Raw genomic sequence first — 12,791 nt, forward strand, 5'->3', positions numbered from 1 at the left:
AGTGTTTAATGCAATATTTAATTAGTTTGATTTTTCTTTATTTAGTGGTACATTTAAAAATTTTAAAATAGCAATTTTCAAGTTTCATGTTTTTTATGTGAAATAAAAATAGGTTGATTCGGAGTAAAACATTTATTCAGAATAAGGTAACATAAAACTTTTTTGCTCCATTTTACAAAAAACAAGAAAGGAAAGCCTACTTCGACCGCAGCCAAAGTTAATGCCCATGAAGCTTAGATCGGATATATTCATATCGCAAATATCGGATATAGTTGACCAATTCTTATACGAATTTTATAATAAAAGTAATTTATTAGAAGCCAAAATCTAAAAAAAAATTCAAAAATATAAAAGTTTGGTCATTTTCGATCGTTAAGTAACTTAACTTTATTTATAAGGTTTTTAATATTATATTTATATTACACATTTTTCTAGTTTATGCAAGAATTTTGGGCAATGGGACCAGTGCGCAATCCAGGGAGTTCAGCTTGCAGCCCGAGCCCGAGCTACAAAAGTCTTGTGGTTGACCACACAAGCACCCGACCCTACGAAAACAATTGAAGAAAAGTAAATAAGGCAAACCAAAATGCAAAAATAAACGCACAGGGCAAAAGTCGAACGCAGGAGAAGAGCAGAGGGACTGGGCGGATGATGTTGGGGATAGTGGGGAGTTCATGCAAAGCAGCCACGTGCAAAATGGCGCACAGCTTGCAAGCGGAAGTGTAAGTCCCCACGACCTCTCTCCCCTACTTCCCCAATGGAATTTCCCATGTGGAGTGCCTTTCGTGGTTATGATGAATATGAATGCTATGTGATTGCATTAGCAACTCCGGTGGCCTCCGTGCCCCTGCCTCTATACGCCAAGCCTCCTGCACCAGCGGCATGACATGACAACACACTCATTTTCGCATAATGGCCAACAAAGGGTGGAGGCATTTGGCCGGAAGATGGTCTTGCTGGGAGGGATGACCGGATAGAAGACCGTTGGGCAACAAACGGAAGCGTTTTGAAAAATGTGTTTAGTGTGTGACAAAAGACGGAGAAGGCCAACTGACTCAACTGACTCTTTGGGAACCAATTCAAATATTTACTTTTAAAAAAATATATATAAGTCCCTTTTATAATACTACAAGATAACATATTATAATTGTAAGGTGCTTCCATAGATTTTGTTGCAACGAACTAGTTCATTACCCAACAGCACAAGCTGCAACAGGACCTCCCAGCCCCATACCCTAGACTGCCCTGCCCGTCTGGTTGGCGTCCTGTTTGCGGTCAAAAACTTCACTTAGTGGCATTTTAGTTTCCTTTTTTCTGCTCACCGGACGACTGGATGGGTTGCGTTTCTTTCTTTAGACGGGAGAGTGGATGTGTTTATTTAAATTATGTGTACGGTTTCTAGGCTTCCGTTGGCTCAATTAGTGGTCAGTTAGTTAAGGGCACTACTTCCCACCGTCAAAAAGCACACACAGAAGGAAATAAATGTGCGGCTCCTGACCCCGCAGCCACGCTCGCCCGCCCACATATCATCATCCGTACAAGTTTCCGGCATTTTTGCTGCATTGCGTTTCATATTAAATGTGATTACTCCTCGTCCAATGCCCAGAAGATTGGCAGGACCCAGGGGCTGGGACAGGGACAGGATGCCCACCATCCAATGAACCGTTAAGCAAACGCATTGCGGGCAGCGGGCAGCAGGAGGTGAAGAAGGAGATGGAGGGATCCGCGGAAGGACTCCGCGCACGCTTTCCTCGCCATAACCGCCAATTCATTTGAGTGCCGTTGTCGAATTGGCAACATTTGCCAGCCTTCCCTTTTTTGGTCCTGCGGGATGTCGGTCAAAAAGGGTTATGGCCTTACCTTACGCACACACAGGGCCAAATCCACACTTTAGGTCAATTCAATAGGTCTTTTGATATTTTTTTTTAAATATTTAGATAAGTATTCTTTTCGATAAAGTTAATTGTAAACTCTAAAATATTTATAAAAATATTTTTAATTTTTTAAAAACCCAACTGTTTCATACGTGACGATGACTGTAATTGCGTGAGTGGCAATGTACGACCAAAACAATCATAAAAATGCCTTAACCCAGCGGCGGACGAGCCATCAACATTTGATTGAAAAAGTCTCCGACTCCGAGGAAGCAAAGGAAAGGGCCGAGAATCGTCATCAGTTGGAGATTTGATTGCATTTACTCCGACGGCCTTTGGCAAAGGATATCATATGCGCCCCTCCTCCCCAAAGGCACTCAAATTTTACGACACTAAATTTAGGATTGAATATTAAAAACGATATTAAATTTCCTGGAAAGCGAACGATTTTCTTCATATTTTTGTCTGAATTATTAAATTATCCTCCGATTATGAATATTTAACCAGTGGAGGGTCTCTAACGAAGTCTTTACTGTAGTTCATGGCCAAATTTATGTCCATTAGGTTCATATGGGCCTTAAAATTTTATTTTAAGAACTTAACGTGCATAAAGTATTTCATGTTTTCAGGATTATGTTTTTGGAAGGTAATAAGAACTTTTTCCCAAATGTTTGATTCAATATTTGTTTTGTTTGTATTTTGACAATCAAACTCAATCCCAGAATTGGCTCAGCTGCTGACCTCATTCGTCCTCCCAATCCCTCGTCCTGACCATTTTCACCTCCCTCCCTCGCCCAATTTTAGGTGAAAGCGCATTGTGTTTTGCACACGCGATGCAGCCGAAACAAATTGGTTTCATTAACTTTTACTATAGCATTTTGGCCCGCTTGATGGCAATAAATTGTTATCTGCTCCCCGTGGCGCTCCCTGTTTGGAGGAGCTGCCATTACAGATACTCTGATGCAGCAACCCGGCTACCTTTGGAAGTCCCACCACGTTGCCAGCTACTAGCTATAGCTACTTCAGGCTAAATGCCAATACATATTCATTTCGTTGCAAAATTTTCGCACATATGCAGCGTGGCAGGCGGTGTGAGCAGAGCGCTTTTCCAGAGTAGGCGAAGGGGGCTGAGGGGCTTGAAAATTGTGTGGGGAATCAGTTTTATAAAATTGAATTTATTTCGCTTGCGTTGCCCTAGCCCTAGCCAGGCTAACAGTGAGAAAAACCATATGTTTTAAAACAACAACAATGCTATATCGTCTTCATCAAAAAATGATGAGAAATGACATTGAAGACCCTAGAATGCAGTAGTACAGCTACGACAGTTGGAAATTGAACATTTTTTAAAAATAATTTCGTTCAGTGTATGCAGAAGGGATATCCTCTCGATGTGTTTGTTAGTGTGCGGTGCTATAAGTATCAATAAGTCCAACGGCAACATCAGCTGGCGTGTAACTAAGAAGGATAAGTGCTGTGCTCCACTCCGTTCCGACTCTTTCGTCGAAAATTTTCATTATTATTTTTACGGGGCCCCTGTAGTATCTAAGCATCTATCTGGCCATCTATTGGCAACAATTGTTTAGTGGCGTTGCAATTTATAGCGATGTTTGTGCACCACCAATGGGGCTATAAATTGAAATGTGCTCTCTGCCCTGAGGGCCTCGCGAAATGTGGTGAATAATTGAAAAAAATTACGGACTTCCAAAAACAAAAAGTGAGTGGTGATCAAATAAATAGTAAAAGGTTGGGCTTGAACATTAACGAACTTTGTTTAAAGTTAATAGTTTACTCAGTGCACTCCTTAGTTGGGAAAAAGTTATTAATTTTTAACAAAGGCAAATATAAAAATGTGGCCAAGTTTTTGAAGCATACTTTTAAGGCCATTTTTTCACCCAACTTTAGGAGGTTTCATTCCAAAATAGAATAGATTTTATAGATTTAAAATTAATTTTCCATCAAAATAGTACTATTTCGAGTAGACCCGAATAATATTCTGTTAGCGTGAGAAACAATTCATTCGATCAAAGCACAAGGAACCACAAAGATGCTAGGAGTTAGGAACCCCACGCAGTCGATAAACAACTGCGAAAGTTTTTCCAGGCCGCAGTTACCGAGACGACGAACACATAGTGCTCTGAGCCCAGAAAGCCCTTAATGCTTAGAGACAAGTAAATATGAGTCGGGATGGAAAGTAAGCAAAGGCAGCAGCACAAAGCCACAGACAGGAAGTAAATTCCAAAGGAGCCGATACCAGTCTATGTTCCTGGCAATGAATTGCAAATTTCGTAGAAATTGTTTTCAAGCATTTTACACGGCGTATGCGTAACGCATCCGAGACCCTGTGCTCCTCCCTCTTGGTTTAGCCCCCGAATGCCGTTCCGGCCCTGCCATTTTGATTTCATTGACTCGATAACAGCACAGGACGAAAATGAATAGCAGATACGGTACGACAAACTGAACAACGTCACTTTTATTGGTTTGTTTATTTGTAGCACAAATTTTTACGATTCTTCCTTTTTGGTACGCACTGCTAAACTGATTTCCATGGGGAAATCATAAGGTTACGCTCGGTAAGTTTTCTTCCTTTAGATATTTGTTGTTTTTGTCCCTGATTTGAAGCTATTCCTTTAAGAAACACAGCTTGCTTTTCAGCTGTTCAGTTCGCTTGTTTATCACAGTTTATGGTTTCTTAGATTAGTTAGATATTTTGGTTTATAACCCATTCACTTAGATCACATGGAGTACATGTTAAAAACACCAAATACCTATTTAAAAACAGACAGCTTCTATAAATCCCTTTGGCATTTTTAAATCCCATCTCTGACATCACCAGCTCGACTTCCTAAAAATCGAAATCGACTTTAATTAGCGTCCAAAACCACTGGGCGGAAATCAATGGCAGTGCCTAAGTGAAATGGATTTATGGCCAATTTCATGAGTGTCTGATGCTTAGCTCCTCCTGCGGGCCGCTCCTGTTGCCCATGTCTGGCAGTTGCAGCAGGCAGGCACTTGGCCGCACGAGGGACGGAGATTCCTTGGCTCGCATTTCCTTCGAGGATTCGCCCAGAATGCGTGCGTGTTTGAAGCCTGCACATTGGATGCACGCCGAAGAGGAATGCAATCTGAAATGCAAAGGGCGAATCAAACGTATTTCCCCGAGCCATATCAAAGGGCTAAAGTTTGGCCTTTTTAAAGCTGATAATTCTCTTAATTTATTTAAAAAATTAAAATTAGTTTGATTAAGACATTTTTTTTGATACTTTTTATAAAAGGCTACTAGCTATATTATATAACAGAAACGAGTAGCTTTTTTTTAAGTGCACCCATTCGTCCATACATGTGGCTGTTCATTTTCCCTCCTTTTACCCTTTGTACCCTCCTCCTCAGTCTGACGCTTTCTCCTCGGTACTCGAGAATCGAATGCAGGTTAAATGAAAATGTTATTTCATTTGGCCGCCACTTAGAGTGTCGGAAATTGAAATTTATATCCGTGTTTCTGGCCAGGATGCGGAGTACGACCCACCCGGGAAGACAGCGGGAAGAAGCAAAAAGAAGTAGCCCATTGAGAAGGGAATTCATTCGATTGTGGTTTATTGCCCCGATTGCTCAGCTGCTACCCAAAAACCAGACCACCACTCCAGTCTTCAGTTTCAGTTTCTCTGCCTTTGGGAAAGGCTACAATGGCCCTTTCTCCGCCCAATTTTGAGTAATGCTTTGTGACATTTTTAGGGGAACATTTAATATCCAATTTATTCCCTAACTTTGTTCTAATTTATGGCACTTTCTCAGCTGTGAGTTCAATTTAAAATAAAATGTTAAAATAATAATCCCCTAAACTTGTTTCAGTTTTTTGTTTATTTAGTGTGACCAAGGTAGATAATGAACATTTTTGCCAAAGTGCATCAGTTCGAAACATTTCGAACTAAGGCTTAGCAACTTTGTTGACTGTCTTGTTGTTCGGCTTCCCTCCTTCCTTGTGGGAAGATTTATAGTTATTTTGGAATTAGTTGCATTATGTAAACTCAATAGTAGAGTACCGCCCGAGGGCATATGTTTTGAGGGGCCCTACACTTTCAGATATGGGAATCTGTTTGCTGGTTGCAGCCAGAACGATTTAATTAACTTTGGGCAGCTGAGTCTCGTGTAAATTGTTTTCACATCTATTGCTTGTCTTCGACACTAGATTCTGATTAGTTTTAAGAACTACATTGTTGTGGAATTCTAAACGGATTGATCGATTTTCCCTGAAGATCCCTGTAACTTAAATTACAAAGAATGTACGACAATTTACGAAACAAGTTAATAATTTGATAATTTTATACACCGAGTAGTTACTAAATATGTACAAAATAAACAACTAAGAATATATTTTTTTAGAAGGAATAAATAGTTTTGAATAAAATTATAAATATTCCAAGACCCAATAAAGCTTAAGGGAAATAAAATTTAAAAAAATCAAATTATTCGAATGAGTCATTCTCCTGTTCAGTGCTCTGAATTTTTCTCATTACTGATGCAAGAGGACCATTGCTATTGTCAAAACAAATGTGCATCGTCATTCGAGCCCCCCGAAAGTCCATAAACACGTGCCACTTTGGGGACACTTCCTGTGCCATTTTGGCCAGGCTAAGTCGAAATCCCCCTTTATCGCCCGGCTTTTATGCCCACGTGCCTAGCGACGTGTTGCAAATTATTTCGACATCTGATTTTAAGCGGAAAACAAGAGATAGTGGACCGAAACTAAAGCAGACGGGACGAGAGGAGAAGACAAGAGATTTTCCCGGTCACTCTGTAGGTCTAAGCGCAAAATTACTGGCTAAAAGGACACGAGACGAGGACAGTCGGTGTTTTCACCATTCACCAGTCTGCGTTCCACTGCAGAAGTTGGGATTTTTGGGGGCCACTTATGGCCTTTCTGTGTAAACTTTTGAGTGCATTTTTCGTTGCAGTCCAAACAAAGGACAAGAGCGCAGCTCTTGGCTGGGATACCCGGCAAACGGGGACTGTTTGAAACGCCTGGCCAGTGTCACTGGGAGAAATATTTTTAATTTTTTTTTATTTTTTATAATAAATTATTTGAGGTAATTTCCCATCTCTTCAACCTTTTAAAAATAATCGCATTTTAATAAAAAGTATCTTAAATTTGGAGGAAAGAGATCTATGATATTTCAAGGAAGTCATAGTTATTCACAGTGTAATCCAAAGTTTGAGTTTTCATTTCTGAGCAGGAGCTCAGGGGCGGCACCAAAAGGGGCTCTGGCACCAGCTCCGTCAGAAAGTGGTGCAGTTGGTGACATTTGCATGAACATAAAAAGCTCATGCACAGCAATTTGCGACTTTGCCAGTGACATTAAACGTGGACAGCAGCTCCAAGTATGGCTATATGGGGTGGGTTGGGATTCGAATTGGGGATCGGGAGCGGTGGAGAAATTTCGACTGGTCAGGGGCTCATTTTGTGATGCACAGAGGCGGAGGCAAAGGGGTTTTCCAAATTAAACAAATTAGTAAAATAATCGTACAAAAAGCGAAAATGTTTTCTTATTGAACAGATAGTGTCTATGTTAGTAAAGAAAATAAATTTGTATTTTATAAGTATATATAAAATAAAGTACTTTTTAAACATAACAAGTGAGCTTACGCCAATGACAACATCCCACAACCACAGCACACGGGGCTGGGCACTGGGCAGACAACACTTTGCACACTTCATTTGATCGCCAGTGGAAGATAATGGAAGGCGACCGAAACAATGCCCCGAAAAATGATGTGTTAACTGCAGCGTTAAAAACCTAGAAAAATAAGCGAAGCACAGCCAACATTAACCTTAAACAACCCCGGGGCACACAACGGATTCTTTCCTTTTTGTGTTCACTAGACTTTGTGCTGATGTTGCGTGAATGAAATGTGCAATTTATGCCTCCCCCTCACAGAAGATGTGTTGAATTTTAAATTTCCCTACAAGTGGGCAGACTTAAAGGTCCTTCGAGCTAGGGTGGCAAGGGCCAGACATTGATTTCTTATCGCCCCGCCTGAGCCTTGGAGACTTCAGGCTTCGAAACTCCTTCACACATCCTGCAAAGTCATTTTGATTTATTGGCAATGATTTTCCAACTTATTGGGCAGATTAGATGGGCGTGTGTTAGTTTCCTTACCGAGAAGCAGCCGGGCCGGCAAAGTGCTAAGCAATTTGTTTATGTTTTTTGGTAATGGACTTTACATCCTCCGTTCCGCTTTCCTCGTCATTAAACGCAGCAAATCCTCGGTCGAAATTGAAAATTTTCTACTCCTCTCTGGTGTTTCTGACAGAGCAAGCTTTCCAACTGAAACGAGAATTGGCCAGACCACAAAAAACTAGATTCAAGAAAAAAAGGAGATGCGATGGATCTCCCCGGCTTGAGCTTATTAAAATTGTGCAGAGCAAGTCAAATTTCGTTATAGAGATTTTCCCAATTTGCCGCTGTCCGAGTGCATCGGCAAGCAGATTGAACATAATAAGTAGAAATAACTATAAATATCATATTGCGAGAATGGTTAGCAACCGGAAACAGGAAACCACTGGAAACAAAGCTACAACCTGCAGCAGCTGGTCAAGAAGAAAGAGAACTTTAAATGGGAGTGGTGGAAGCCCGACGATAATGTTGATAACCGCAAATAGAGCTGCAGACAAGCGGCAAAATGTTGGGACCTATAGACGAAATAGTAATGCTCTGCAAAGAAATAAAACGAAAAGAGTGGAATAAATAAATGGAAATTAAAACAATGTGATACAAACATAAAACATAAAATAGAACATAAAAAAAATAGTTTTCGAAAATGTTACGTATTCTAGTAAGGTATAGCGTAGGTTCACTTCACAGCCAAGCTGCTGCCCAATATATAATTGAATTCTAAGCCAGCGCAAACATCTCCAGAGATGGGACGACGAAGAAGGATGCATCTGCAACTGCTTTGCTCCCCATCCTATCACAAAAATATAATAGAAAAATTCTATGCTCGCCTTACAGGGGCGAACAAAATAAATGATAAAGAAAATTCAATCAGAATTTTCCATTTTTCCTGACCACAAGAAATCCGGGCAGCAGCGGAGCGGGCTGGGGAGATGTCGGGGAAAGAAAATCCGCTTAAGGTTCTCCATAAATCATGAGCCGCAATATTTGGGGAGCTGCGATTATGGCAGCATTTGTAATTATGTGGCAAATTGGCGGCTTGTCAATGGAATTGCATGCAAAATATTCCAACAATGAACTAAACAAAGCCCGATGTGAGCCCGGAAATTGAAAATACTCCATGCTAGGCCATCCCGCTAAAAATAAAAGCCTCCTCCCTGACCCATTCGTTCCCGAATTGCATTATGCCAACTGCAGTGTTTCGCTTACACATTGTTGGCCGCATCGATCCAATGGCTCATTCCCTAATTATGCACAATCAAAGCTAGTCGGAAAATATTGCATTTCCATTTCTAGCCGAGTGGATGGAATGGAAATTTTAGTTTTGATATGCTTTTCGGGTGCATTGTTTGACATTTGATGGGCGTATGCCAGTGCGTTTGTTTTGACCAGTTTTAAATTATTTGTTAATGGAACGAACTCTGCAGGCCATAAGATCTGAAACAGTCAGCAAAAGTCCAAAATGAAATGATGGCAGCCTGACAAACAGAGTTTGTCAACCGAGGCATTAGACTCTTGCTTTCGCTGCGCATTTCAAACGAGTTTCAGCTTCAAGAAAAATAAGCTCAAAAAGCTTCAGCAGAGAAAAAAGTTAATTTGCCATGAAAATATCACAAGTATGAATAAGTGTGTGCAAAAAAATGCAGCTTGGACTTGTATATATTCATATATTTGTACATTTGGTTGCTCCCCAGAAGGGTGGCTGGCTCTTGTACTGATACTATCTAAAGCCAAAATTGGCATGACAACCGGCGGAAGGTAAAGATCTGAATGATACGATTTTTTCTCGCAGACGGAAATCAGGTAACAAAAGGAATAAAGCCAGAGTTCGATGTCCTATTTTGGGTGGCAAACTAAAAAGATGAAAGCAAAGAAAATTTAGTAAAGAGTATACTAAATTTAGTAGTAGTTAGTACTTTTAGTAAAGTACACTATTATACTGTTAATTCTGGAAAGATTGCTAAGTAATTTAGAACTTTTCGAGCAATAGTTCACCAGCAAAATCAGGGCACTGTGTCACTTTTCAATTAAATTCCATTATTAGCAATAAACCCAATTACAATTAAAGAAAATATCCCACAGCATGACCGCAGCCCATTCGCACAAAAAGCTATACAAGCATTGGGTCAGAAACCACTCGGAGAAAAATAAACAATCGCCCACGAAGTTGCTGATCAAAACAAAATAGTTTTTAGCGACCCCAATGCATGGTTCAGTTCAAAAACAAACTCAAAACTCGTTGCGAGTTCTACTCGAATAAGCTGCGACCGAGTGAGACTGGAAAGCTTTTAATGCCGATCGCACTCAAAAATAATTTTCTGGCTGGCGAACTTCCGAAAACAAACCCAAAGCTCATTTTCTAATCGTCGGCCAAACAGTTCAAAACGAATTTTAGTGAATCTCGTTTATACTTTAGTACCCATAAAAAATTGATATTTTTCTGGAAAAAATGCTGAAACAAGTGGCTTGTGTTCTCCTCATTACCGTCTGCCTAATGAGCAGTGGTAAGTACGATTCTAATAGAATTGAAAACTTCAGGGGCCTAATATGAATAAGCATTCAAACTATAAAGTGTTACTAAATCATGATACTTTGTGATTTGAATATTAAATTTTTTACTTGATAAATTTAATCATAATCTCCAACCTGCACGACAAAAATTTGTATTAAATCATCGTCTCACACAGAGTATTTCAAAATCGTACGCCCACTGCAGCTCAAAAAATTCCACACATAACAAGACAGCTAAATAAAAAAAAACAATGCTAAATATATTGGAATATTCACGTACTGTTCCATATGGCTTTTGGGTAGAAAATATAGAAATGACTTCATTGGCTACAATTACAGGTCTAGAGAAGTTTGTGGGCTTAGAGTAACAGTTTGTTTTGGAAGATTTGTCGGCGTTACATAATTGAGTGAGATTCAAAACTGGTTACAAGCAAATGCAAATCTGCGACCTTGCCACAGCCTTAGTTTCAGTTTTATTTATAATTTTAAATTATTCTCTCCCTCAGCCTCGGCCATAAAGTGCTATCAGTGCAAATCCCTCACGGATGTCAACTGCGCCAAGGAGAAGATCGACCCAGCCTCCAATATCCGCACCGTGGACTGTGATACAGTGCCCAAACCGAACACCATGGAGCAGCTGCAGCCAGTGACCAGGTGCAACAAGGTGGTCACCAGTGGTAAGTGAAATTCACCGAAGATAGCTGCGTGCATACTAATTTGAATTAAGAGTCGTACGCACCTTGAACGGCTTAGATATTTTCAATACATATGATGTCACCCGGCCAAACTAGACACCATCGAAGGGGGCTAGGGCCGGGGGATCCAATTAACATACGGTATAGAAAACAAAACTCGGAAATTGGTTTCAAAGCACATACAGTGCGTTATACACTTGTAAGCTTCAAGACTATGAGATGCTCTCAGACGATTCAAAGATCACTCAAAAGAGTTCCCTAAAGATACAAAGCGGCAGATTCTAAACGACTAGAGAATTCTTCCCCCTTCTGAAATACAAACAGATTAGTTATATTAGTTTTGTAAGTTGTATTACTGATTGGGTTGCTTCGTATATTGTATTTGCATTTTCAAACTGCTTTACTTCGAGATCCTAAAACAAATATATAGTTAGTGAATAATTTGTCATAGAATTGTAAAATGAAATAGAAAATACTTACAAATTATACTTGCCTTAAGGATAGGTATGTATTAAGATTATCTTGTTAGAGTAAAAAGTTGTTTCGACTTACTATTTTTAGATTATATACAATTAATATATCTATGAAACGTTAGTTAGGTTAACTTTGATAGAGGTTTGTGCTGTTCAGCTGAATAGTACATATTTAGTTGCAGATTCTGAAGATAGCTCATTCTTCCACATAAATAAACACGATGTTTGTAGGCAAAGCAATAGGATATAGTCAACAGATTTAGTTTCAAGTTTTACGCATGCATTGTGAGCCCTGTTGTCTAATATTTCATCCCGATACCCTACAGATCGCGCCGGTACTATTGTGTCCCGTGATTGCCACTTCGAGTCCATTGGCCAGAAGGACAACGAGTGCACCGTCACCCATAGCCGCCAGGTGGATAGCTGCTACACGTGCAAGGGCGATCTGTGCAACGCCTCCGGATCTGGACACCTTGTGGCCGTGGGACTGTCGGCTCTGTTGGCGATGTTCGCTCTTCAAATGGCTTTGTGAGGAGGTACCAGTCCCATAATTGTTAATAACGTACCTGTGTAAAAAAATGTTTGTAAATTTGTACCGTAAAGTTTAATAAAGAAAATTGAAAATGAAGTACCCATACCTGTAAGAATTCCTAAGCTGCAAGCGCATGATGTTGAAGTTGTGCATTATATAGCTATGGAACTCGTCGGCATCCCTTTCGTTTTGGAATCCGCATTTAAAATCGTAGCCCACGTCCATTATTGGGTGAATTTCAACACACAACAAATACGAACGAGTAAGAAACAAGATGGATGGCAAAAGGAAGGTGCAAAATGAAATAAGTTAAATGAAACACAAATTACTCCCGAAAAAGACGCGCACAATAAACAATCACTGCCAGGTGCATTACCGATGTTATTTTCACAATTCTAAACAACACTCCACATTTCTTCACGTAGAAGGCCAACAAATTAAAATGTGTTACGAATACGGGACAAACACAACGTGCTTCTTATTTAGTCAAAACATAAAAGAACTTTTTTTCGGACTGGTGCCGATTACTGGGCACTCGC

At 40.0% G+C, this 12,791-nt stretch overlaps 1 protein-coding gene and 1 long non-coding RNA gene across 3 annotated transcripts; one reads left to right on the forward strand and one right to left on the reverse strand.

The window, feature by feature from the left end:
- Window positions 1–7,412: 7,412 nt before the first annotated feature.
- LOC138925854 (uncharacterized) lies at window positions 7,413–12,736 on the reverse strand. The gene is made up of 3 exons (XR_011442095.1): window positions 12,629–12,736; window positions 8,027–8,194; window positions 7,413–7,946 (listed from the first exon to the last, which is right to left on the reverse strand). It is a non-coding gene; the product is annotated as an uncharacterized lncRNA (long non-coding RNA).
- On the forward strand, window positions 9,697–12,351 carry atilla. 2 transcript variants are annotated; one of them, XM_070277389.1, is made up of 3 exons: window positions 9,697–9,799; window positions 11,059–11,229; window positions 12,047–12,351. In XM_070277389.1, exons 2-3 carry the CDS (start codon window positions 11,181–11,183, stop codon window positions 12,250–12,252), a joined length of 255 nt encoding a protein of 84 aa, XP_070133490.1. In that variant the 5' UTR covers window positions 9,697–9,799; window positions 11,059–11,180; the 3' UTR covers window positions 12,253–12,351. The 2 variants fall into 2 exon arrangements, with proteins under 2 accessions (XP_070133490.1, XP_017099915.2); XM_017244426.3 differs by lacking the exon at window positions 9,697–9,799 and adding an exon at window positions 10,386–10,545.
- Window positions 12,737–12,791: the final 55 nt, after the last annotated feature.

This window comes from Drosophila bipectinata, chromosome 2L (assembly GCF_030179905.1).
Source record: "Drosophila bipectinata strain 14024-0381.07 chromosome 2L, DbipHiC1v2, whole genome shotgun sequence".
In the NCBI taxonomy this organism is placed as follows: domain Eukaryota; kingdom Metazoa; phylum Arthropoda; class Insecta; order Diptera; family Drosophilidae; genus Drosophila; species Drosophila bipectinata.